Here is a 25,867-nt window from a genome sequence, read left to right as displayed (position 1 = left end):
AGCTCCACGCAGGCTACAGCTGACCATTCGCTGCAATGAATTCATGGTCCGCCATAATAGACAGTAGTAGCCTCGTTATCAGTCAATCATTGGCTGCACCAAGCCAAAACAGAATTGAGATGCATGAGAGTCTCGATGTATGACAATAGCCGATGGACTGACCGCTATGGATTATGATCCATCAGCAGCTTGGCATTTTCTTCTCGGTTCGGCATTTGGTGGTCGGCTGGAGGCGCAAGGGACTCCGCAGCTCAAGTGGCTGGCGAAGGCAAACTACGCGTGACGAAATTGAAACTCCTGTCAACCTATTGGGTGGTGAATGAGGACGGTTCATGATTTGAGATCCCGTAGGGCTTGGGCAGCTTCACTCGGTTCTCTGTTCCTCTCGAATGCTTGCAGGGCACTTTGCTGCCCACGAGCCACCTCACAACAAAGGAATGCTGGTCATTCATTACCAACTGAGGGAAGATCTTAGCTTCAAGTGTGTATTATGCGCACAATTTTCTAGTGCTCATTCATCGCTTTACTGGCATTGACTTGCGTTTTCGCTGCCGAACTTGAGGCTCATCACGGTAATTGCTGACCCAAATAGATAAAATGGGCAGCACTTGCAGATGACGTCGTGCTAAGTGCAGTTGAACTCCGGCGAGTCTCAGCGTATCTAGGGCTAGTTAGATTCAGAACAGCGATTTTACGTCAAGTGTTGTTGGAACTTGAGTCATAGAAACCAGGTAGGGTGCGGACTATTATCATATGTCATGAAAATTGAAAATGGGCTTCTACCTGTAATCCACTTGCCAGCAGCCTCATTTACTTTTTCGTGCAGTTGATAGCACTATTTATTACTAGTACTTCTTTTCAAAGCACAACATACTGTTGAGCAAGCTATCCTAACTCGACTATACCTGAGAATTATGTGGCAAGGGACGGACAATTGTCATTCTTGGATGGCCGACATGGCCGCCTAACTATATCTTGCTTACAAAATGATGACTAAGTGAGCTCGACCCCAGGGGCAGGCGGTACCGGAGGGCAGTATGCCCCGACACCAACTGCTCTTCACGTGATATGCCGATAAGGAACTGCAAGTGGAGGACTCGATGGACTTCCAACGTTCTCGGCCCAGTCCTTGGAAATTAATCCACATTACCACTAGTCGATACTACGACGGGAGATTCAGTACTCCTGCACCAGTGCCAGTGCCAATGCCATAACCCAAGCAATGCAATCCCGGGGAAGCTGAACCATGTCTATGCGGGGGTCCATGAGGCGCTCACACCTCCGACAGGTCAGCGCCGCCAGTCTGGACTCGGTCTCGTCTCGCTCTGTGGAGACGGCACAGCATGACGCATTGCAGCTCAGTGACCACCCCTCTAGCTCAGACGGGAAGACCTATGGGTTTACATCGACGGGTCTAGATCGCAGGCAATGCTCTCTTTGGGTTCATGACGAGACGTTCTCCAAGGAGGAGATTCTATTTAACCAGGCTGCATTCGCGGACACAGGGTTGCGTGATGGGGATCTTATTGAGATTCTGTCGGCGAGGGCAGTGGTGGACGGTTCGTCGTCGGGACAGTCACAGTCGCATTCGCTTAATCTGGCTGTGAAGCCTGATATGAGGACGAGGTCGATGCGCGATGTGCATGGCCATGGCCATTCTCATGTTGAGACGGCTTCGTCATCAAGGTCGCATGTCATGTCCAAGTTCAAGACGCCCCTTCAGACCCGCTGCTTATTCATTGCGAAGCCGCTGCCGAATGAGATTAGGACGAAGCATCCGAAGCTAGAGTTGTCTGTTACGAGCAGTGTTGCGAACATCTTTGGCTTCAAGAATCGGAGCACAGTGTATATTTCGATCGTTGAGCAGGCACAATGCGCTGCGTCTCATGTGGATATCTCATTCCGCGACCAATTTCTCGTCCGGTCTGATATGTGGAGACTTGTCATGTCGGAATTAGCGGGTAAGATTGTCTACAAAGGACAGAAGATTGTGTTTATGGGGAGCATCAAGGCGACTGTCAAGAATATCTTTATTCGGGGAAAGAAGGTTCTCTCGGGCTTCTTCTCGCCGCAGACTATCCCGGTGTTCCGAAGCGAGTCTGCGAAATATGTCTTGTTCATCCAAATGTCGAGGGAGATGTGGGATTTCGACTCAGAGGGGACGGGCGATATACTATTCAGTAGGGTGATTAATGGGTTTTTGCCAGAGTTGTTCAAGCGGTGGGCGAACGCCGATGCAAGGCACTTGGTTACGATCGTGCTGTTCACTCGGGTCGAATATGACGCATCGATTACGGGGCTCCCGTCAACACTTAATTCAGAGAACTTGAAGAATACGTCTGGGCCCAATCATGCTCCTACTCGGGACTTTTATCGCGTTGTGGTCAATGATATGGCAAGCGGCCACTGGACAACGATTTTGGATGAACTGAAGAAGGATTTCAGGACGTTCCTACGGGATGTGTCGATATTGAAGGTACCAGAAGACCCAGTCGCGTCGTCAACAAGTGCTAGCACCGCTCCAAAGGCGACTATTGGAGGACGCCCTAGCACTGCCCTTCGCGGCAATATTCTGGAAGCAATTCACCTTGCGTCATCGCATTTGGCGTTTGACCACATTGATCGTGACATGGTCCATACTGGAACATCCATCATTGTCATCACCCCGGGGAGTGGCGTCTTCGAAGTGTCGTACGAGTCTCTAGCCTCCACCACAGAAGCGCTCACAAATCGCGGAATCGCTATAGATCTGGTTTGCCTGAGCCCGATGCCACTCCACTCAGTGCCGTTGTTCAAATACCACGAGCCAAACCGAGGAGGGCGATCCAGCTTCTCGTATGGCGGCGATATCCAAGGCGGAGGATATTCACCGGAGATGCGCCACCCCTTTGCAAGTCTGACCAACCGTACGCATTTCTCTCCGAAATCGACCTTCTCAAGCACGTCTCCTGCTAGCGGTCCCCGCGGGCCTTGGACACGAGCGAACGATTGGAGTTACGGTATCCCGCATTGGTTGGATATCTCTTACTGGAACCCAGAGACATATAGGGAATCTCGACGAATCCTGAAGAAGGATCCAAATGCTCCCATCCCGTTTACTGTGACTAGAAAATCAAAGCTCTTTAAATCACGTGTGCGCATGTATGAGATCCAGATGGGAGGGGTCATGGAGAGTGAGCAGTCAAATGTCTCCATACCGTATCTCCTAGAAGACCAGATTACATCGAGAAGTTTGAACGTACCGTCTAAGACGTCGTTCCGGCGGAGTTCCCATTTCAACCACCAACTAAGTGACAGTTTACGGCCAGGGTCTTTTCTAGCGAACATGACCAACCCGAAGGGAACAATTCTTTCCAAGTCGCGAAGCGCATCTGCGACTGCTGCTTGGATGGATAATTATGATGACAATGTTTTCCGGTCATTTTCTAAACGCAATCATCGCCGCAAGCAAACTAAACCGAAACGCCCGAGTGAGCCTGAAGTTCAAGTGTCCAGCACACATGATCGGCTTTCTGCAAGATCGATCACGCACCTACGGGAACGTGAAACCAAGCCGAACGAATGGCCGCGGAAAGAAGCCGGTCCAAAGATTCCTGCCACCAAAGCCGTCTCGCCTAGGAAGCCAGCCCTCAAAGCGCCTTCAAAAACCAAAGTGCCGCGGATTTCGAGGACAATTAGCTTTGCGCTTAGAGGGCTAGGAGTAGCTCCGCCGAGAGCTCAGGCAAGCACAGAAGTGAATGTAGAACATGCCACAGGCATGCCGAGCTCCAACACGAAGAGGAGTGCAGGGTCGCTTCGAGAATCGAAGAGCATAGAGTCTTTGAGTGCAGCATCGGACTCTGCCTCCACGGCAACGGTCGTTGAAGCATCACCCATGCCGAGCACACCACCAAGGCAACGTAAGAGTCCCACAATTACACCTTCGCGACCTATATCAATCAGAGTCCCGCTGAAGACGCCGATCGAAGACTCAGACCAGCCAACGCGCTCTGTGGCAGAATCGCTTGGGACTAACGGCGCCGAGCTGCCTATAACTGAGAAGGCTAGCCTTGAGCACCAGACTAGAAAGTCGATTCCAAGATTTGAACTGACTACCAGTCCTGGATTGCGAGAACCGTCTGCCAAGAACTTACAGAGCAGGCTGCTCGCGCCATGGGTTCGTTCAATTAACCCTTGTAACACCCCTCGAGAGGTCTCGCGGGATACGAGCTGGTTTGGACGCTGGCAGCATGCCTATCCGCGGCCGCCCCATGTTGCGGTTGTTAAGTGGAAAAGTTTAAAGTCGCCTGCTGTATTGCCGCTGACTACGGAGGAGTTTCCTACGGCAAGCGAGCTGGCTTCTGATTATCTGCAAACACCGTACCGAGTATTTCCGAACGACGACGCGGAGGGTATTGAGGCACCCAAAACCATCGGTCTGCTGATGCGGGAAATGATTTCGCTGCGTCTTTCCCACGGCTTCCAGATTGTCGTTGGGAATAACGTTGTAGAAGCGTCTGGGCGATACGCACTCAGATCGCCAAACGTTTTTGATACGCAGACGCTCGAGATGGACGGGGCAACTGTTTTCCTGTCGAAAGGACATTCCATCCACCGTCTTGTCTGTACTGGGGGCAATGAGATTGAGGTTACCCGGTTTGTGCATAGAAGTTTGTCAGACTTGGTCTCTGAGAAGAAAAGCGGGCTAGACACTGTATATTCGCCGGCGATGCGGACGATCATGAGTCGCGAGTACGACATAAAGCACATCAATCTACGTTCATCAGCTGAAGAATACAACTGGAACTACGCAGACAACTATATTGCCGGCCACCGGGACTATTTGTTCAATCCAGCACAGCAGCTTCATTTCTGGCGCGTGCGGTTTGTCCTGATCCCGGTCCGTCTGCATGTACATGCTCGACGCCACATGCAACCGATCAATGAGGACAACGAAGAGGAAATCCATCTGCTTGGTATTAATCAACTCACACTTATTTGGCAGCGACATAAGTACGTGCCTCCTGAGGAGAAGAGGATTGAGACCAGCAGCAAGAGTAGAGACCAGAACCCGCTGAATATCTTATATCAGACGAGGAATCCGTCAGAAGTGGTTGCGGCGGAGTTAAATCTTCTCGCGGATCCGGGGCTGGAGAGCTACCCGGCACAGTTGTTGCCAGAGTCGGAACTATTGGAAAGGTCTAGTATTAGCTTGTCATCGCTGGCTCAGATTGTCCAAAGTGACAAGGGAGTGAGGATGATGGACCGCAGATGGCATTGGAGGCTGCATTATAACTGTTTTATTGGCTCCGAGTTTACGACCTGGCTATGTCAGAACTTTCGAGACATTGAAACCCGCGAAGAAGCCGTCGAATTTGGAAACAAGTTGTTGGATCTCAACCTCTTCCAGCACGTGGAACAACGGCATAAATTCAGGGATGGCAACTACTTTTACCAGATCTCGAGCGAGTACCGTGTTGCCCGTCCAGAGTCAAGGAACAGTTGGTTTCCCCAGATTAGACCGGATAAGTCAATTCCGTCGACACCCGCGACGGCGGATAACTGGAAAGATTCCCCATTGAGTGCACACTCACGATCTGCGAGCGTTGACCAAAACGCTCCTCAAACACCGACCACGCCATCAAGGTCGAAGAGCAAAGCGTCTGTCATGCTATCGAAGACATTAAAGTATGATGTCGACCCTCGCAAGCGCTCGAACCGGCCAGAGGTGATTGATCTTCACTACGACCGGCTGCATAACCCTGACAACTGTTTCCATATTGAATTAAGCTGGATGAATACTACCCCTAAGCTTATCGAGGATACCGTTCAGTCATGGGCTGCGACAGCTGAGAAGTTCGGGCTCAAGCTCGTCCAAGTGCCAATTGCCGAGGCCAGCGCCATTGATCAGACACAGCCATTCCGCCAGCCATATAGGGTCAAGCTCAAAGTGCCCCCTCCCAAAGGTCCCAGCTCAACAGTTTTCAACGCAGCTTCATTCTCGCAGCAAGACGCACCAGACCCCCATTACTTCCAGAAGCTCATCCTCAAGAAGTTTGACTTTGTCCTCGATTTCGAAGCCCGCTCGGCCTTCCCTCGAGATGTGGAAGTCGGCTACTCCTGGGGAAGACCCGACTACCGCTACTACCAATACATCCATCAATCAGGCACTCTCCTCGTCCAAATTACAGACGAAGGCGACTTCCTCGTCCTCGCAAACCGCCTAGTGAGCACCCGCACCGTCCCCTTCACCGGCACGCGCGACCGCGATCACCGCGTCCGCGCAGGCTACGATCCCATGGGTACAATCGAACGTGATCGTCTCTCCCCGCGACTTTCTCCCCTGGTACGCCCAATTCATGACATCGCCGGTCCCGCAAGCCCAATGGCACACTCCGCCCTAGACACGGCTAACCTCTACCGCGCCCCCGAGCACGTCCTGCACGGGTTCGAGGAGTTCTGCAACGACCCCGTTAGACTGGGGCAGCTGTATAGCGAGTCCTTCGTCTATCCGGTTTCCGCGAAAGCGGCACCTACCACGGCGTCTTGTGTTGACTCGTCTATCCCGTCGCTCGAGTTGCCGGCGCCGGTTATCGGGCATCATATTTCGCCGCCGCCGGGAACGCCGGTGAGACCCGAGACGAGGACTCGCGCCGCGAGCACGAGTGCTAATGGCAGTCTGCCACTTATTGATCCTAGGAGTCGGCAGCGTGAGGAAAGTTCCGTTGCGAGGGGGAGTCCCAGGAGTGGTGGGTTAAGACCGTTGAACTTGAGTGGGGCGTGACCACTACATATCATTTACTATTATATTCACTTCTCAGCCTCAATTATGTTGTAACTATAGCTATATTATGATTGAGAGATGACATTTCAGAACTCTTTGGAAATCTGAATGCTTTTACCCGAGCCAGCCGGCTTTTTTCCCGGCAGGATTTAGCCAAATCCGCCTTGTTACTCTTCAGCATCACCCCACTTACGTCCTTCCTTTGCTTTCTCCAACTCTCAAGCATTCTACCATGCAACGTCCCACTCCGAGCTGTGATTCGTGGATATACAGAAACGGGTAATTTGCTTCAATCACAATGTTGGGTTTTACAGCCTATAGTTCTCATCCCCGAACACCTGCCCCTCATCAGAGCTCAGCACTGCAACTCGGTACCCACGCTCTGCGCAGCGAGTCAGGAATCAGCCCAGATAAAAATGAAGCAGAAACTTGGGATCCAGCAGACAACCTGGCATGTGGACCAGGAGAGCTCTAATGCAAGACGGAGTCTTGCCCTTTGCGGATGAGGGAATGCTTGGGGGTAGATATACCCCCGCGGTCTCTCCGCTGCTGTTCTGGCTCTAATTATTTTCTCTTCTGAATTCTGTCTGTCCGCAGGTTGTCGTCTGAGTGTAACCTGGAATTGAAATTCAAGATGAAGTTCACGGAGGGCATGTGGCTCCTGCGGGTAAGATTCTCGTTGCTGTTATATAGGCGCATGGAGCAAGCTAACATTTGGGTGTCATATGTCACATAGGAGGGCATCCGGATTGATTGGATGAGCAACGTCGAGCGATTGAATGTGGATAAGGACACTGTCAATCTGCTGTTGAATAAGTTCCAGCGACACCGTGGGGATACGCTCAATTCACGTGGGTTTTTCGTTCTCGCGTTTATGAGACATATTTGATTGACCTTTCCTTGATAGCTACTGTCTCTGCACGAGTTACTTCTCCCTTAGAGGGAATTATCGGTGTTAAGTTTGTCCATTGGTATGCTACTCCGTACTGCTAGTCTCGCCTCCCACCCATTAATTGTTGTTCTACAGGGCCGGCGGCCTAGACAACGGACCACATTACGAACTCAACACCTCCGCGGGCCATACCGAGATCACGCATGAGAAGGGCAAAAATCTAAAGTATACCAGCGGACGATTGGAATTGGACATCAACACAGCTCCCAACGAACTAGCCTTCACCTTCACCACCGGCGCAGATGGGCAGGACAAGAGAAAGAAACTTACAGGCCACTCCTTCCGCTCAATCGGATACGTCGGCGATTCCACAACCCCGAAGTCCCAGCTTAGCGACGGCATCTTCTACGAGCGACAAGGGTACACCCTTGCGGAACTTGATCTGAGCGTTGGCGAAAAGCTCTATGGCCTAGGCGAACGGTTTGGTCCCTTCGTGAAAAACGGGCAGAGCGTGAATATCTGGAACGAAGACGGCGGAACATCTTCTGAGCTTGCGTACAAGAACATTCCGTTTTATATCAGCTCGAACGGGTATGGAATCTTTGTTAATCATCCTGGGAAGGTCAGTCTTGAGTTGCAGTCTGAGCGCACAACGAGGGTGAATGTTTCAGTTGAGGGGGAGGAGCTAGAGTATTTTGTTATTGAAGGGAAGAACCCGAAGGAGATTTTGAAGCGGTGGACCGATCTTACGGGAAAGCCGGCGCTCGTCCCCGCGTGGAGTTATGGGTTATGGCTTACCACGAGTACGTCTATTCCCCTGCCTATCTTACCATGTCCCTAACGTGAATGTGGTTAGGCTTCACAACAAACTACTCCGAGCAAACCGTCACCGGCTTCCTGGACGGCTTCAAGGACCGCAATCTGCCGCTCAGCGTCTTTCATTTTGACTGCTTCTGGATGAAGTCCTACCAATGGTGCGACTTCGAGTTTGACGCCGAAATGTTCCCCGATGCGGCCGGGTACCTAGCGCGTCTGAAAGAGCGCGGCTTGAAACTCAGTATCTGGATTAATCCGTATGTCGGACAGGCGTCGCCGCTGTTTGAGATTGGAAAGAGGGAGGGGTATTTTATTAAGGTATCCGCCATCCCTTTTCAACGCTGGCTCTTGTAATTAGGGTAGACGCTGATTACAGACGGTTGGTATAGCGCATCGACGGCTCAGTTTGGCAATGGGATCTCTGGCAAGCTGGAATGGCTGTCGTCGACTTCACGAACCCGGCCGCATGTTCCTGGTACACCGGTCACCTGAAGCGCCTAATGGATCTCGGAATTAATACCTTCAAAACCGACTTCGCAGAGCGCATTCCATTCAAGAACATCAGGTACCACGATGGCTCTGATCCCGCCCGCATGCACAACTACTATGCACTTCTATACAATAAAATCGTCTACGAGACCATGACGTCCATCTCCGGCAAATCCAGCAGCCTCCTCTTCGCACGGTCTACCTCCGTCGGTGGGCAGAAATACCCCGTTCATTGGGGTGGAGACTGCGAATCCACTTACGAAGCCATGGCTGAGTCTCTTCGTGGTGGGCTTTCTCTAGGACTAGCGGGGTATATCTTCTGGGCATCGGATATCGGTGGATTTGAGGGGACGCCCCCGCCAGCGCTATATAAGCGGTGGGTACAGTTCGGGCTTTTGTCTTCCCACTCACGTCTCCACGGTAGCTCATCATTTCGTGTTCCCTGGATTTATGGGGAAGACTGCTCGGATGTGCTGCGGGACTGCGTGAAGCGCAAAATCAGCTTGACGCCATATCTCCTTGCTGAAGCGTTGAACGGGCATAGATCCGGAACACCGCTAATGCGACCCATGTTCGTGGAATTCCCTGAAGATCTGAACACGTATCCGCTTGACACGCAGTATATGTTTGGCTCGAATTTACTGGTTGCGCCAGTGTTCTCGGATGAAGGTATCGTTACGTTTTATGTCCCAAGAACGCCGGGGGAGGAGGAAGGAAGAAAACAGTGGATCTCCTGGTTCGACCACGGCAAGAAATACGAAGGTGGACGGTGGTATACTGAGACACACGGATTCGATACCCTGCCGATCCTCGTTCGTCCTGGCTCTGTGACGCCCATTAACTACAAGCTTGAAAAGCCGGAGGGAAATCCGTTGGATGGGCTAGAGATCTTGGTGAATGGATCTATCGATAGGAAGGTGGAAATCGAGATTGTGGATCCCGAGACAACGCATAAGGTTTTGAAGGTTATGACTGTTTCGGAGAGAGAGACAGAGAACGGAGTTGAAGTGATTGCAAGGCTTGATGGGGGTGATGGTATTGAGAACAGCGTGAAAGTAAATTGGGTTGGACATCAAGTAACCAGGTGATTAGGGTAGATAGATCGTAAGTATCAAAGTCTCCCAAGTCCGTGGCTTTGTACCCTAGTTGCTTTGTTTACTTCAAGGTAGAAACCATTTAACAAGAGCCTAGCAATAGGAGCGAGGCGGAAAAAATGCTTTATAAGAATATAAGAGTCACCATCCAAGCAGTTGACACTTGGTGGCCCTCTAGTTTTACCAGCGATAGTGGCTGCTGCAGGTTATGGCCCTGCTTCCTAGCCCTAAGCCGAGCTGTCTCAAAACCGAAAGTGTCTGTCAGCCCTCAGTTTCAGAAACAGCAGAAGCGGGGTCAGGGCTAGTTAACACCCCGGCTGGCTGGCATCCTCGAGTTAACTCGGCTGTGATAATCTTTGAGCCGATTGCCAGAGCTTCAGATCCAGCCCCATACAAACTGGGCTTGCAATAGGCCTCTCAAATGTTTGCGGCCAGAAGCGGTGCCCAACAGCTCTAGGCATATTTAAGGAGGTACAGAAAGTGGAAATGTCTCAACAGTCGAAGAAATGGTTTCTGACTTATCTGGTATTCAGAGTAAGTACAATAAATGCTGCAGCATTTAAGGCCGTTAACGTATCGTGTCATACAGAAGCTATGACGGAATAAAGCCAAAAGACTCAACACATGGGTATCATAATCAAAACAAAAAGAGAACAGAGACCGCAAATGCAGGACCACCAGGCCGAAGTCGATTATGGTTAAGTGAAAAATGCGGCAAAGTCCGTGATTAAATGGTTTAAGTTATGAAATAGACTTCCAAATGGAAGACGTGAGCTGTTCGGATAAGGGCCTACCAAGCTTCCTCGACGTCGAGGAGCCACTTTCGAACCCCCTCTCTGAGAGTGTTATCCACCCCAGTCATCACACGTTTGCGCTCTCTATCCGCCAAATTAGGCTCTCCATCATCCTCACGGCAATGCTCGGCGGTCACGCTGCGGACTACTTCTTCCAGTGCTCCCAGGACTAGCCGGCGACACTCGGTCCGGGGGGCTTCAAGAGAAGGAACGTCGTCGCGGGTGGCCGTATACTCAGCGGGTCTGTCGTTCTCTTTCCGAGTTCGCGATGGAGATGACGCCCGAGTAGGTGCTAAAGAGGACGGGCCGCTTTGAGCTAGCACACGTTCGAGAGCGTCGACCAGGGTCCCGTCCAGATCCATAACCGGTTCCTCCACAAAGCGCTCCTCCACTTCACCGGCATTGTACCCATCGAAGCGGGATCTCGGAGAGGGCGTTGCCGAGGCCATGGAAGAAGAGAAGTAGCCGCTAAGCTGGGAGTTAGACATTGAGCCGCCCGGTACTTGGCGAGGAGTGCCAGGAGTAGACATCCCTGATGAAGAAATCGGCGATCTCACAGAGCCGCCGCCAATTGCTCGACGTTTAAGACGCAGCCGCTTGACGCTAAAGGTCCGCACATCTGCAATCAGAGTTGTGGCAACATCTACCCACTTCTCTGATCCATCAGTATCCGGTGCTACCGCGTTGCTCGGAGTGGGCTCGGACTGCATGGCTCGCCTGATCTCTGACTCTAGGCTCGAGTAAGGTCGCACCCCTTGAAGAACAAAGTCATCATGGAAGCTTTTCAACCATCCAGCGACGTTGAGAGTCGGCCCATCGACATCTTTCGTCTGATAATGGAATCCTGAACCACTGCTATGAGTAGATCCAAGAGCATCAAGGCTTGTTATCGACGTGCGAGTCTTTTTCGGGGAAGCCATGGTCGATTCACCCGACGAAGACAGAGAGACAAACCCAGGCAATGGGAGCTCAACATCTACTATTCCATCCTCTTCTCGGACGGCTAGTCTGAGCGAAGTTTCTCTAGGGTTGTCAGTTGTGGAAGAAGATAGGTCCGGCGCATCTTCCTCGAATTTACGTTGGGCGTTTGGAGGTTGCGGAATAGAAATAGTCGCGCTAGTAGCGATCTGGTGAGGTTCTTCGCTGGAAGCCTCTTCAACCATTTGTTGGAGCGTCGTAGGGTTCCGTTTAGGTGGGACATTAAGGATTGAGGTGGAACGTCGACGGTGCTCGAATGGCTGGCCAGCAGTACCGTAATCAGTCGACGACTCCTGACGAGAGCTCCAGAGACCGCTAAAGAGACTACCCCAACGACCTCCAGTAGTAGGAACGCTACTATTGGCGCTGTTCGTTGAGCTTTCGCTTCTTTGCAGGCTCTTCAACAGAGTCTCAGACGCCAAGCTGTCCACCCCTTCTCCGCAGGCCTGGTCAGATGGTTCCCGTCCCTGAGAAGCAAAATGGGGGACGGGAACTGCGCCACCAGGGTTTGCGGTTGATATTGTCGCTGTGCTGGTGTTCTTGCTGCGCGCATCCTTCGGATGCATTGGTATCCCGATTGTTCTGATTGAGCGAGCGTCTGAGCCTCTGCGATATATGCTAAAATCATGCTCGGCGTCATCCGTTGATCGATGAGCGGTTTCGTTCGATGAAGCACTAACAGAACGATTATGATCTCTATCAGCGAGATTTAAGCGTTGTGCACGTGAACGCCGCTCTATGGCTCGGCGAAGTGGCTCCTGCCGTAGGACAGGCACGCTGGGCGGGCTTTGGGAGACGGCACGAGTTGAGGCGGAGGTACCGGGTCGGAGTGGAGAAGGGAGTGGTTCGAAACGCTGTTTTGGTGGGAGAAATGCCGAAAGAAGAAAGATGAGTCTCCGAGCAGTCATCTTGTCAGGGGAAACGATTACCGTCCGATACGGAAGGGCAGGCTCCGCATCTTGTTGTGCTTTTTGCTGCAAATAGTGCCGCCGCCGGTACCAGTCGGGACCTAAGGCATTCAACCATTCCGTATGATTCCCCAGAAATGCGGTAATTAGAACAAGGAAGAAAAAGCTATGATCTTTATCTCCAAGACTGCGCACAATAGAACGACCCTCCTCGCGCCATACACCCCAGCGGCTTTGCCCCGTTATTACATTGGGAATTTGCAGTGCAGTACTGATGCGGCGGGCACTGCGAGAAGCTTCTTGTTTCAGTCTTGAGTTGAGCGCTAGGACATTCGCCGGTAGATGAAGGAACGTCTGGTTCGTTCGTTGCATATTTGGGGGTTTTGCAGGCTTCGGATGCATTCCTGAAGAATCCGCTCTCTTCAACAGAAAAAGTATCTCCTTTCGAGATAATCTTTCGAGGTGTGATAGTGTACGGTTGATGACGTCCCAATGATCAACCAGCATGTCAATCCGTTCGTCCAGACTAGCAGGCGCAGACGCAAGGTTTTCATCAAAGAATCCACCACGCCAGCGGTAATCAGAGTCTAAAGAGCAGGACATGCCGGGTTTCGGTGAATCTTGACCCTGAGTACTAAACCGGGAAACAGGTCTTGCTGTATTCCGGGACAACACCGGGATCCGGATTGTGATGGCAACTGCGTACATTGGGGTTTTCTTCTCTTTGATTTTCTTGCGCTTCGTCACGTCGGGAAATGGATAACCGGTCTCAGGAAGAGATTCTTGGATTAAAGACGTACCAAGATCACGTCCTTCAGACGCGGTGCCTGCCTCAGGCAAGTTGACGCTGAACATCCTTGTCAAGAGAATCGTGACCTTTGAACGAGGCTTGTAATCCGTACGACTAGTACTCGCGAAACCCCCTGTAGTGTACGACCGAGTGAAAGAATTCCGGGTCCCCGGTGATGCATTCCCCGTGGGAATCGCATCATCATCACCTGAGATGATATGCATCTTTGTAGAAGATCCACGGTAGCTAAATGCACTGCTACCAAATATGCAATTTAGAAGCCCCGCATCGTTCATATCCGTCGGTTGGCGCGAATGAGCAGGTTCCTGAAGACCTCCAGCAGGGGCCATTGTCGAGCTACGGCCACGGGCACGGACAAATGCACTAGACGAGGTCGGTGACACTCTGCGCATGTCAGCCGCCGTTGCAGGCGGGCTCTGATCTATCAATGATGATTGAGACAGATGACCTCGGCGCCCGCGGGAAAGAGACGACATAGTGCGAGCATGCCTGTGACCGGGATTTTCAGACGCCTGAGAATCCAATCCAGGTCCGAAGGAAGGCGGTTCTGCTGCTTCGGCCTTAGTATCAAGAAGGATGCATGGCTCCCTGTCACCGAGAGAGTTCTGGGCAATGACCACCCGAAAGTCCTTCTGAGGGTCCAACTCTACACCCCCGCGGTCGTCGTAGGCACCAGCTGCGGAGACATTGGGAGAATTGAAAGCGGTTTGGAGAGGAAAGGCGTGGGTATTCGAGCGTCGAAGCACACTCGCATCGGGAAATAAAAGGCCGGACGTATGTTCTTCTTCGGTAACCGATTCAAGCTGAGGGGTAGGCCTGGAAGAATATGCCGACGGGTTCAAAGTCGACGCCGCAGTGTTCAGAAGTCGGCCCAGCATTATGACAGTTCCGACGCAGCTCTAGACCTGTTGCAAAACAAGGCCAAGACAGATATAAAAGAGGGACAAAAAATGAAACGAAACAGACAAATTGAGGTCAACACACGGCGCCCTCAAAGACAAGTAGACTAAACCTCCCAGTGGTCAAAAGCACACCACGGATCGGATCCAGATCACCACAGCCAGACTAAACTGAGCCGTAGTTCCCCATCACTCAATCTACCGAAGGAAGACCATTCTTAAGGATCCGCCGACCCGAGGGTTTTGTATCGGATCTAGTCGACGCCGCCGTCTAATTACCGCCGTAGTAACGAAAAGCCAGACCTCGTGTGGCTAAAGAAACAACAGCAGGAGTAAATTGGAACACCACCACACTGTGAACCGCGTGGTAAGCTAAAGAGAAGAGTATAGGAAGAAGAGGGATGTCGTGGAGGTAGGATAGGAGAGGAAAGTGGTTGGGGTCTTCGGGTTGGTGAAGACGCCGAAAGGGCGGTGAGCGGATGCCACCTAAAGGCCGTCTATCAAAGGATGGACCTGCAGCCTCCATCAAGGGTCAGAAGATGATTTCAGCACAAATCACATTTCTCGGTGAGCTTACTGACACCGATTGGCAGAGCAAGGGCCTATGATACTGTCGGATTGGATGCAAATGTCCGGGTACGTCGCACAGCCAACTTTGATACTGCATGTACGGACATGGATGCGGCGGGATAGCAGCTGCCATAATCCAAATTTATCATTGCAGCTATACTGACATTACATCATATATTGGTTTTCAGGCGGTTTATGAGCGAAAGGAGAAAAGGCAGGAAAGGGAAAAGAAGAAGCAAATCTAGAGCTCGAGCCATTTCTCTACAGTAGGCAAGCATAGTTCTAAAAACAGCAAGTAACGGTAGTGAAACGAGTCATTCGAATGGTATATGCCCAATTCCATAGCCGCCTTTGACGCGCCATAGAGAGTAGTGATTCAAATACAAGCACAACAAGCAGGTCAATCAAGCTTTCGTCTTCCGCTTCACCTTTTCCACTAATTTCTTAAGATCATCCGTGCCATCTTCAGCAGAAGCGCTCTTCTTAGACCGCTGCTTCTGCTTCTTCCCATTCCGGCTCTCGTCCTCCTCGTCTCCACCCTCTTCGCGGTCCCTACGTCGTTTACGGCCCTCCTCAAGTAGGGCCTTCATACCTGACGTCGGCTTGAACCGAGGGTTGGTAGGATCGATTGCAAATTCGTGGTTTTGGAAAAGACGCGAGAATCGTGGATCACTGACGTCCATTTCAAAGTTGTCGGGGACTGGGGCTGCCTCTCCCTTCTGCTTGCCCTTGCCCTTCTTTTTGCGAGCCTGCTTCTCAGCCTTGACGATCTCGTTCATATCAAAATGCCTCATTCCAGACTTGGCATCGTCGTCGTCCATCATCAACAATTCTAGTTCGGCCCGTTTGGCTGCGGCGGCAGCTTCCTCGGCAGCGCGCTCCGTCCGCTTTCTGCGTTTTTCTTCTTTCCGACGAGCAGCAGTAGCCGCTTTATCAGAAGGATCAAGGAAAAACGGATCGTTGAAGCCCAGGTCCTCGTCTTCATGCTGTTTCTCTTCACCAGCAGCGTCCTTCTTGTCGTCATCAGCGGCATCATCGCCTTTGCTACCCTTGAGTTTTTCCTTTCGGCGCTTCTTCCTTTCGCGCTCTTTACGCAAATATTTCTCGATGGTAGTCTCTTCCGGCTCGTTCTCGAAGACTGTGTCGCGATTAGGTTCACCTGCCAAACCAGACGTAAATGTAACTTCCATTTCACCAACAGGGCCATCGGACTTGGAGGCTGAAGCCGGCTCCGCACTCAAACCGAGAAGCGCTCGCATGCGTTTTCTCTCTTCCTCCTTCTGTGACGTTTTGGAACCTTCACCCTTTGTGCCGTCGATAATGTCAACACCCCCCTCATCTTCATCATCAGAGCTGTCACTAGCAAGATAGGCCTTCAGGTCGTTCTCATCAATGTCCTTTCGACTGCCTCGGAACGCCCGAGCCTGTGCTTCCTTGCGCGATTTATCGTCCGCATCCCAAGTCAGCTTGACCTTGCTGTGTTGAAGAGCGTCTGTAACAAATTCGTTTGGCTGGTATCCATCCGGAATCCGCTCACACTCGTCTCGCGGCTGGTCATCTGAAAAGTCCGTGTCATCAGGCACAAATCGGAGGTCAAAGAAGTTTGCACTCGACAGATACTCCGCACCATCAACGTTATCGTAGACATGCTTCGCGACCTCCTTCGACGAGAAGGTCAGAATAGCATAATAGTAGCGTAGTCGCTCCAACTGATATTTCCGGAGCTGCGTGGTGTTGAACTCCTCGCCCTGATCCTCCTTCAAGATCGACTTCTTGATCTTCTCCTCCTCCTCTTCAGAATCAAGTTCTTCGTCCTCATCTTCCTCCTCTTCATCATTAACCTCGTCTTGCGTAGCGAAAATCTCCCTCGGAGGCCCCTCCGTCTCCTCCCTCTCCATCCGCTCCTTTCCAAAATCACTCGGATAAACAGCAACCCTCGTGACTTTCCCGCCGGTTGGCGTGAAGCTCGAGAATACAGCCATCAGGTCCTCTGCCCGAATGTTATCCCAGTCCAGATTGACCACCGCAATGCGATTCGTCACCTCCCCAACAGGAACATCCTCCCTCTGCTTGTCGGGAAAATCTAACTCCTCGCCCCCCAGAGCGTCTTCGTCTGTTTCTTCTTCCTCATCTTCACCCTCGCTCGACTCATCCTCCGAAGACGACGACTCTGAGAAGCCCCCATCGCGCGCCGGATCATACCCCGCCGCCTTGGTATCAGCTTTCTTCAATTCTTTCAAGACCTCCTCGTCATCATCGACGCTGAAGTTATCGTCTTCTTCATCATCATCTTCTTCCTCTCCCTCATCGTCGCCCAGCCGATAAAATCGTTCCAGATGCTTTTTCGTATCATCGCGTGCTAGCTTTCGGCCGTATCGGTCAACAGCAGCGTTTCTCGAGAATTCTTTGTCGTGTAGGATATGCGCGAATCGTTTATCAAGTTTCACGTGGGTGTGTCGTTTGCTGGGGAGGCGGTAACGTGGGTCTGTTTGGATATTTGCGAATCGAGGATCGGCTATGATGAGATTTGTTTAGTAGTGTACTCACTACTTCGGGGCTTTCCCTTTCTTCAAAATAATGCAGTTGGATAAGGAGCTTGGAATACGTACTGATGACTGGACCGGCGGCTCGTTTTCCTCTGCTGCCGTCTTTGCTTTTCTTGCGGTCTGACATTGTTACGTTGCGCCGATTCGTTGATCAGAACTCGTAGGTATTAGTAGAGCGCAACCGCGAGGTATCCCAAGAAATCAATAATGGGTTGTATTGAATTGCAAATATTGTTCTTGAAGGGAAAAGGTTTTGAGGCTTGATATTTTCGGCGGGCGGAACCACAAGAAACTTCGGCGTCGGAGATGGTCCGTGCGTTCCGCTCCGGGCATCGATCAGCACAAAGTATGAGACTCGGCATGAATTGATTAGTAGAAAAGGTTACTTTGGTCACTGAATGTATGGCATTTACAAGCATCAAATGTATTTTGCTCTTCGTTCATGTGCAGCTTAGCATCCAAAGTATCTGTGCTCCATCCACCGAGGTTCACTCTCCTCTTCAATGCGTCCAACAATGAGCTTGACGTGGGGGTAAACGGCCGCCAATCGCTTGACGCCTGACTGAACAGCTGCGCAAGTCACAAAGATGATTCTTTCTTCCGGCACACCATGGTCAATCAACACACGCACTGCCATCAGAGCTGCACCTCCACTTGACATCTGGGAATCAAGAAGCATGACATTCGAATGCTGTTCGATACCTGGGGGCAACTTAAGGTAATGTAACTGGGGCTCCTCGTTGGCCTCATTAGTCCGAATGAGTACGCGGCCAGTGACACAGTCGGGAATCGTCCGTTTGAGGGCGGTCTCTAGACATGAGCCTCCTCGCAGAATAGCAACCGCTGATACGATGCCTTCCTGGTTCAACCCACGGTACATGTTATGTTGAGGGGTTTCAACCTCTTTGGGTGCGTACGAAGTATAATCTAAAGCCCTATAACTGCTGTCAGCCATACAGTGCGATTGGTTCGAGTCGGATGTTAGGATGTACTTTTCAATCAGCAAAGCAGCCAACCTGTCGAAATAGAACACGAAGTCGACTTGCTCCGTCTCAGGATTCTGGAGGATCGTATTCATCCCAATGGACTGAGGTGTTTGCGGCATCATAATAACATTCTGTGATAACTGTTCTTCGAATGTAATGCGCCGGAGCTCTTGGAGGGTTGCACTGTGCCTCTCGGACTTTTCTTCGAGCATGCGTTGGATATGTTGTACAACCATGCCTTGCTCGTTAGACTAGCAGTAAGAAGGTTGGTTGAGGGAGCTGTTACCAATCGCGGTTTTATTTTCGATACCTCGAGGAATTATAATATCTATAATCTTGTTTAGCATAGATACACATGTAAATTAGATGAATGAAGAAACTCATGCTTACCTGAGACCGATCTTTGAGGCTCAACAAACTTTTTGTACGAAGGCTTCACATAGTTGAACCATTGCTTGATAATTCCATCAATATCTCGGCCTCTTTCTTTGACATCACGCAGGACTATTTGGCTGCCGTCAGAAAGCTACCGGTCGTTGATCACCAGGGTACTCACCTCTACGGCCTAAACAGACGTCCATATCGGCTTCTACGAAGATCTTGAAATACAAGTAAGCTCCGCGACAATCTCCCTAATGATAACAGGGAGCATACTTTGACGTCTAGAAGCTCCACAATCCTGGGATCATGGAATGCAAGGATCCCTTCTAAAATCAAGACATGGGGAGAATAGAGGGGGGTGGTATGGGCTTGACGTTGGTGTTCGACGAACGAATAAACAGGTATGTCTACCTTTTTTCTTTCAGGCAGGCAAAGAATGTCAGTTCCAGGAAAAGTAGCAGGAATTATCGACGACTGGTGCGGCACGAGTCAGAAGATTATGGCTACTATACCCTTGTTTGAGATCTCTAAGACACTGCACTAAGACGTCGAAATCAATCGAGTCTGGGCTGTCGAAATCAAACTCGTTGCGATGTGCCTTGGCATGCTGCTCCGGGTTCAAGCTCTTGTAGAATGAATCCTGCAACGCGTTAGACCTCATAAATCAGATAGCTATACTGGGCCCCTTTTCTAGTAAGAGAAGCTTGTTCATGGTACCATTACAAGGATGACAACCCAGGGTAAGTTCAGTGACTTCACGATTTCCATTGCCACAGACGTTTTGCCAGAGCCGGAACTGCCAGCAATTCCGATAATGCTCAAATCCGCCCATGGTGGAGAGTAGCGCTTGTCCGACTTAGTGGCAGCAGAATACACCGGCGAGATCGACTCCATGTTGCCTACTGTACCTGGGCAATCTGAGAATCACTGACAAGATGAAAAATCAGTATCAAGTAGGCAACAAGGGTCGACCTAGGGAGATTTGGTTCGATAAGACTGCAGTCGCAGAGATCCATTTGTCGCTCGGCAGTGCGATGAGGCTAAAACATTTTAAGCGGTATATCCTCCCAATGAGGCTTAGCGTACTCACTTGTTCTTCAGTAGCTTTACTCAGACTCTCCGAGTAGTAGAACTATTACTGCATCTGAAAGCACAATCTCACCTCTGAATCCTCTTAAAGCGTTCATACTTTCACTGGGGTGGATTTGAGCATAGTTACAGGCATATGCCAATGTTCAAGACACCAGTTGGTCTCGATGCATCAGCATGCAAGAGACGCTTGCGCCAATCAGGATTAGCGCTGGGGCGAAGCCTTCGCTTGCTGCTTTTGCCCACGTGACTAGACCATTTCATCTTTCCTTTTCCCTCTTCTTCCGTGTGCTCTTTTTCTTCTCCTCTTATTCTCTTCAGCACCCTCATGGCTCCCGTCTGCGAAGCTTTCCATCTTCACAGGCGGCCTATGATTCAGTACCAGGGCACTTGACAGTTCCAGCAAGCACGTTCTCCATCACACAATCATGTCTGCTACCAATTACGTATGCCTCTCGGCGTTTGGTGCATCCGTGTTTGCCGCTTTTTAACACGGGCTGCAGGTGTCTCCCACGTCTTCAACATCAACGCCAACATGGCACCACTTCGAGCGCAAAGTCGACGAAGTTAAGCCGTCCAAGAAGTACGTTCCCTTCCTTCCAATGTTTGTCCCTTACATGATGCGTTTTTATTCAAGTTGGGAATCTCTCTGAAAAAATATACTTGAGGAGAACATATAACTTGTGTTTCTGATACATTTCTGCCCATGCCTCGTTCAGCTGGAGTTTTTTCTTTGTCCATCTGCTGACATTTTCAAGTGATATGAACAGATTGGTCATGGACTATCTAGTCACAAATGGCTACCCAGCTGCAGCGCAGAAATTTGCGCTCGAAGCCAATATTGAGCCAGTGGACGTCGACTCAATTCGGGAGCGGGTTGATATTCGAACGGCCATCTACTCCGGGAACATCCAGACTGCAATTGAAAAAATCAACGAACTCAATCCTCAGGTAAGAAATATATCCACTCTACACCTTCATCATACCTTTCCTGTTATGATTAGACCAAGTTTCATGCACCACTCAGAACACCCTTCTGGGTTTTGTTGATAAACAAACATCTTCAGTCCTCAGTATGATTACAGCATCAACATGATCGTTTAGCTCATTGCCATTATTTCGTCCGCGACATGTGCTAACTGCTTAATGCAGATTCTAGATGAAAACCCGTCGCTGCATTTTTCGCTACTTCGTTTGCAGCTTGTGGAGTTGATACGCTCCTGCTCGCTTAACCCTGATGGAGACATCACCCCAGCTCTTGACTTTGCTACTTCCCAACTCGCACCCCGGGCACCAACGAACCCCCAGTTCCTTGAAGACCTTGAGAAGACGCTTGCGCTTCTCATATACCCCAAGGAGAACCTAACACCATCTCTAGCTCCTCTTCTCCATTCCGATTTACGTAGGGACATTTATTCCAAGGTCAACGCAGCTATCCTGCAAGACCAAGGTGCTCGTACAGAAGCCCTTTTGTGCGACTTCGCCAGGTTGTACGCTTGGGCGGAGCAAAAGGCCCGAGAGGCTAAGAAAGATATCCCTGACAAGCTGGATCTTGGGCTTGGGGAATCCAACAATAGTAATTTTACCCCGGACACCACGGCGAACGCCCCCCAGGTTGGCGCCTCTAACGATACTGTAATGACCAACAACGGAGACGTTGATTCGATGATCTCATGACCGGCTGGACCTGTCTTGAGTTATATCATGTTTATCTTGCGACCCGATCAACTGCTTCTTTATGTTTAGCCTCGGCGTTAGGAGGCGTCGTTGCTGTCAGTGATTCCTGTCAATCAGTTATCCAGAGTATAACATGGAATCGTTCTCGGAAGAGAGTAACTATCCTGTCTCTATTGCGTCGATTCGGTAACGACTGGCCGACAAACCATATCTCCATACCCATAACTATTTTATGTCAGTGTCCTGACGCACCATGCCTATGCTGATTAGCCGCTTCATTCATGTATCGTGGTTGGCTACGGTGGTTTTGTAGTACGGTGCGTCTGAATCCTTCAAGTACCTCCAGCATAAACTTGAAGCTATTCCCGACGATGCTAGGATTAAGTATGACCCTTCTGCATCAATAAAAGCCTAAAACCTTGCCTACATTGAAATAGCCTACATTGAAATAACAAAAATCATCAAAAGGTGCTTCTAAACAGAACTCTAGAAGCGTGTAAACGCTTTTACAGACCATTGTAATAGCTGCTTTTCCTCTAGATATCGTTCTTGAATGCAGCACTTCATCCAATCCCAGATAGTCTTGATTGGGTGGGAACTGGTAAGAAGGGGCTCATGGTACAGGATGGATCCCACACGCAGTCAGATTATAGAGTACGTTAACCTGCTTGGCCGGGTGCCTTATAATGAATCAGTTGAAGCTAGATACCTTATTGCCATATTAGGGAATTATAGCTCTAAATTATAGGCCCAACCCAATTGCGATAGCTTTCTTAAGGATATATATATATATTATTTCTTGGCATAATCCTCTAGGAGAAATATACGAAGATTATTATGCGACAAGCGCGTGGAATCTTGCTTTGATTCGGGCACTTCAGGAGGCTCGTGTGTGGTAGGCACCATGGTTAAAACATGTAGCACCGCCAAAGGTCTCCAAACATTAGCTTCATTATTAGAAAGGCGGTGGCTAGAGGCCTTGACCGCTCGGCAGGAGTCAGACCCACCCGTACTAGCAAAATCACCGAGGCCAACACAGTACATACTTACAATGGGATAAATATAGGATAGTTGGTAATAAATAGTCATATTGACAGGTGAAGAAATTATGCCATGTACAACTAGGTCATAAACTGTATGAAGACATGCTGGTCCTTCTACGCCAGCAAATGCGCATGGCCGTACGTACGTCTATGCTGACAACTCGCTGGAGATATATTTATTTGACCACGTCCACGATTTAGAGCTTATTGGGAACGGACATAACGATGCTTACAATGGGAAACAGGTATACTATCAAGAGAGGCCATAACTAACATGAACTCTGACTAAAACTATGACTGATAGCTGATTGCATTCCCATACTACAGTACACTATTAGAACACCAAGTAGATTAGCTCTAGCTAGCCAAACGAACACGCTAAACACAGTATTCGGCTCAATAAGCCCCTCAATGTATATGCGTGAAAAGGCGCTGGAAATGGAGATGATCCATTACCAGACATTGGGAGGGTTAGAAGCTCATAAGATCTGATAGTTGAAAACCACGTTAGTTGATTCTAACCCAGAATGTAGCAAAGGAAGTGGAACATACCTCTTCCGAAAAGCGCCCTCTTAGCCCAGTCCATAGCAAGCATGACCCGCGTCCGCAGACTAACACTCTCGGCAAAGTAAATACTACGCCAGAGATACATAGCCAGGACGCCGCCGCCGAAGTTCAAGCCACCAAAGTCAAAGATGGCGGCGTTGCTGATGTACGCCAAGCTTCCGAGGTGTTTGTAATTAAAGGCCTTGTAGACAGCCTCGTCAAGGTCACCGTAGTCGATTTGATTGGCTTGCATGCCAGGCATGGCAGCTGCAATCTTAGTGAGTTTGCGGCCGAGGTATTGGCCCTGTTGGTTTGCGCGTTGGGCGGTGGCGGGGAGGGAGGTGAGTTTCGTGTCAATTTGGTGGAGGAGTTCGGAGAGTTCTTCAAAGTCAAGGGTGCCTGAATGATCTTTGTCGTATTGTTCAAAGAGCCTGTCTAGGCGGCGGAGGTGGTTGGAGGCTTGGGGGAAGCGCTTCTTGACACGGGCGGCGACATCGCGCCATTCGCGGAAGGTAAGGTGGACTTTCTGGGGGTCTTTTCCTTTTTCCCAAGCAATAGTGCGGAGGAAGGAGACGATGTGGTCGGCGACCTTGTTTTGAACTGTGGCACAATCACCTATGGCGTATACATCGCCCAGAGGAGCTCCGATGAGGCGGAGGTGTGAGTCAGTTTCTAGGGCGTGCTTGTTGTTTTGGGCTTCAAGCTTGTCGGACAGTCTTGAACAGAAGTCACTGCGGCCTGGTATACTGGTTAGCAGATTATGGTATACGAAACGTCAGCACAGTCTGCATACCCACGCCGGTAGACCATAGACAGAAGCCCATAGGAATTTCTTTTGTTACCGTCTCGCCATCTTCTAGTTGGGTAAAGACGACTTTGTCTTCGCGGACTTCCTTGACCCTAGCGTTTGTCAAAACATCAACGTCATCACGCGCAAAGCGAGACTGCTTTCGTAAGCTCCTGTCCATAGTTAAATAACCATTGATTGAGACCAGGGCTTACCTCTGCGAATTTTGAGAGAGCTTCGTCGTATGTGTTTAAAATGTGACTGCGGCTTTGAATAATATGGACAGAAATTTCGTTTCTTAATATCTTCGGAAACGAATAGAGCAGATCCTCGTTCAGAAGGTCAAAGAGTTCAGAAGCAAATTCAACACCAGTTGGGCCACCACCGCAGACAACAAAAGACAGCAGGCGTTTCCGCTCTTCGTCAGTAGTGGTTGGTAAGCAAGCGAGTTCCATGTTATCTAAGACTTGGTTCTTGATGCGGCGGGCATCATCAATAGATTTCAGAAAATGGCAGTGCTCAAGGCCTTTTACACCATGGGGATTCGTAACGCAACCTGGATGAAGAATGTGGTTCAGCACAACACGTAACTGGGCATCAGCATCCTAATGCTTACCGACGCCAATCACAAGCTTGTCGTATGGGAGGTAGAATTGTTCCTTCTCCCCTTTGTTGTTTATCTGAGTAATCTCGACCAGTTTCTCCGAGAAGTCGACATCGACTGCCTCACCCTTGAGGAAGTGCCCATGGACTCGCTGAACGATACGGCGGACCGGCTCAACAAGCGACCTCAACCCAAGCGTTCCAACAGTCGCCGAAGGTAGCATAGGCGTGAACAGGAAATAATTCGTCGGAGACACCACAGTGACATGGTAATCACCAGGGTTAAGCTCCTTGAGCAGCGCGATACTACCCCAGCCCGTACCTAAAATCACTAGCCGCGGCTTATCTTTTTGTGCCTGCATGGCCTCGGAATCATCATCGCCAATAAGCACTTCTGCAATTGGCAAGTTCTTTGGACCTCCGCGACGAGGATTGAGAGCCAACTCCGAGACCGGGATATCCTCAGCGCTTGAGGACTCGCGGTATGTAGTCGCATCGTAAATAAAGAATGCTACCACGGCTGCACTGCTCATGATAATGAAGAAGCCGCAGTACGCAAAAGTCTTGACGACTATACTTTTAATTCGAAACCTTCGGGCAAATCCATCCTCCTTTAATGTTGCGGTGGAATTGTGTCGAAGTGAATATCGGGGTTTGAAGAACGCACGCGACGCAAGGCATTGAGGTATGGGTTTGCGATGCTTGTAATCGGCTAACCGTACAGAAGCAACTCTTGATGAAATTGAGGAGTTAGAACTGTATAGTCGTCTCGAAAGCAGTCCAATTCTTCTCAGCGCGATGGCGTTCGCACGACTCGCGAGGAGCGTAGCGCTCATGGCTACCGCAGGATGTAGCGAGGGAACGACGGGGCCCGGGAGGTCGTAACGGTTAACGTAAAATAATAAGGATAAGACTGAGTTCAGTGAGTAGAGAGTGAAGGAAGATTCGAAGTAGTGTGGGATGAGCTGTCAAAGGTTCTTGTGGACGGGTGGAACGGCTCAGGGCCCTGAGAGCAACGTCATTCTGTCATTCTGCCGCCATCCAAGCATTCTGGGTGGCCCACTCGCATCGCCATACTAGCCTGAAGCCGTTAGCACTTGAGAGTACAAATCGCCGAGTATTACGTAGAATTACTTAAGGCCTTCCAGAAGGACGGCTGCCATCCGGCACGGGGTGATGCTGTACTGGAGTAGCA

At 50.3% G+C, this 25,867-nt stretch overlaps 6 protein-coding genes across 6 annotated transcripts; 3 read left to right on the top strand and 3 right to left on the bottom strand.

Moving 5' to 3' along the window:
* The first annotated feature begins 1,152 nt into the window (after positions 1-1,152).
* Positions 1,153-6,949, top strand: iml1 (GTPase-activating protein IML1). Its single transcript, XM_073742502.1, has one exon. It carries the CDS (start codon positions 1,247-1,249, stop codon positions 6,761-6,763), a length of 5,517 nt encoding a protein of 1,838 aa, XP_073595344.1. The 5' UTR covers positions 1,153-1,246; the 3' UTR covers positions 6,764-6,949.
* Positions 6,950-6,968: 19 nt separating this feature from the next.
* Positions 6,969-10,166, top strand: BDW70DRAFT_61470 (putative sugar hydrolase). The gene is made up of 6 exons (XM_073744390.1): positions 6,969-7,430; positions 7,500-7,614; positions 7,671-7,734; positions 7,791-8,458; positions 8,512-8,789; positions 8,861-10,166. Exons 1-6 carry the CDS (start codon positions 7,398-7,400, stop codon positions 10,046-10,048), a joined length of 2,346 nt encoding a protein of 781 aa, XP_073595343.1. The 5' UTR covers positions 6,969-7,397; the 3' UTR covers positions 10,049-10,166.
* A 602-nt stretch (positions 10,167-10,768) lies between these two features.
* Positions 10,769-14,834, bottom strand: BDW70DRAFT_137727 (uncharacterized protein). The gene has a single exon (XM_073737091.1). The coding sequence runs from the start codon at positions 14,421-14,423 to the stop codon at positions 10,845-10,847; it is 3,579 nt and encodes a 1,192-aa protein (XP_073595342.1). The 5' UTR covers positions 14,424-14,834; the 3' UTR covers positions 10,769-10,844.
* Positions 14,835-15,418: 584 nt separating this feature from the next.
* On the bottom strand, positions 15,419-19,911 carry BDW70DRAFT_168610 (pre-rRNA-processing protein ESF1; the record flags this gene model as incomplete). Its single annotated transcript, XM_073742501.1, has 15 exons — positions 19,645-19,911; positions 19,440-19,567; positions 19,201-19,345; positions 19,103-19,145; positions 18,937-19,050; positions 18,833-18,874; positions 18,553-18,784; positions 18,124-18,495; positions 17,562-17,563; positions 17,152-17,529; positions 17,036-17,121; positions 16,943-17,002; positions 16,598-16,906; positions 16,487-16,564; positions 15,419-16,447 (listed from the first exon to the last, which is right to left on the bottom strand). The coding sequence occupies exons 1-15, from the start codon at positions 19,819-19,821 to the stop codon at positions 15,419-15,421; spliced, it is 3,195 nt and encodes a 1,064-aa protein (XP_073595341.1). The 5' UTR covers positions 19,822-19,911.
* Positions 19,912-20,341: 430 nt separating this feature from the next.
* BDW70DRAFT_137723 (uncharacterized protein) lies at positions 20,342-22,164 on the top strand. Its single transcript, XM_073737090.1, has 4 exons — positions 20,342-20,462; positions 20,520-20,599; positions 20,775-20,967; positions 21,169-22,164. Exons 1-4 carry the CDS (start codon positions 20,445-20,447, stop codon positions 21,691-21,693), a joined length of 816 nt encoding a protein of 271 aa, XP_073595340.1. The 5' UTR covers positions 20,342-20,444; the 3' UTR covers positions 21,694-22,164.
* A 737-nt stretch (positions 22,165-22,901) lies between these two features.
* Positions 22,902-25,633, bottom strand: BDW70DRAFT_137720 (putative NADH-ubiquinone oxidoreductase 64 kDa subunit). The gene is made up of 5 exons (XM_073737089.1): positions 24,686-25,633; positions 24,285-24,625; positions 24,076-24,226; positions 23,289-24,020; positions 22,902-23,224 (listed from the first exon to the last, which is right to left on the bottom strand). Exons 1-5 carry the CDS (start codon positions 25,506-25,508, stop codon positions 23,208-23,210), a joined length of 2,064 nt encoding a protein of 687 aa, XP_073595339.1. The 5' UTR covers positions 25,509-25,633; the 3' UTR covers positions 22,902-23,207.
* Between the last annotated feature and the right edge of the window lie 234 nt (positions 25,634-25,867).

This window comes from Aspergillus foveolatus (genome assembly GCF_047715535.1).
Source record: "Aspergillus foveolatus strain CBS 279.81 unplaced genomic scaffold BDW70scaffold_29, whole genome shotgun sequence".
Lineage (NCBI taxonomy): Eukaryota > Fungi > Ascomycota > Eurotiomycetes > Eurotiales > Aspergillaceae > Aspergillus > Aspergillus foveolatus.
Note: the sequence above shows the minus strand (reverse complement) of the source record. Positions and strands in the feature narration are given on the sequence as shown.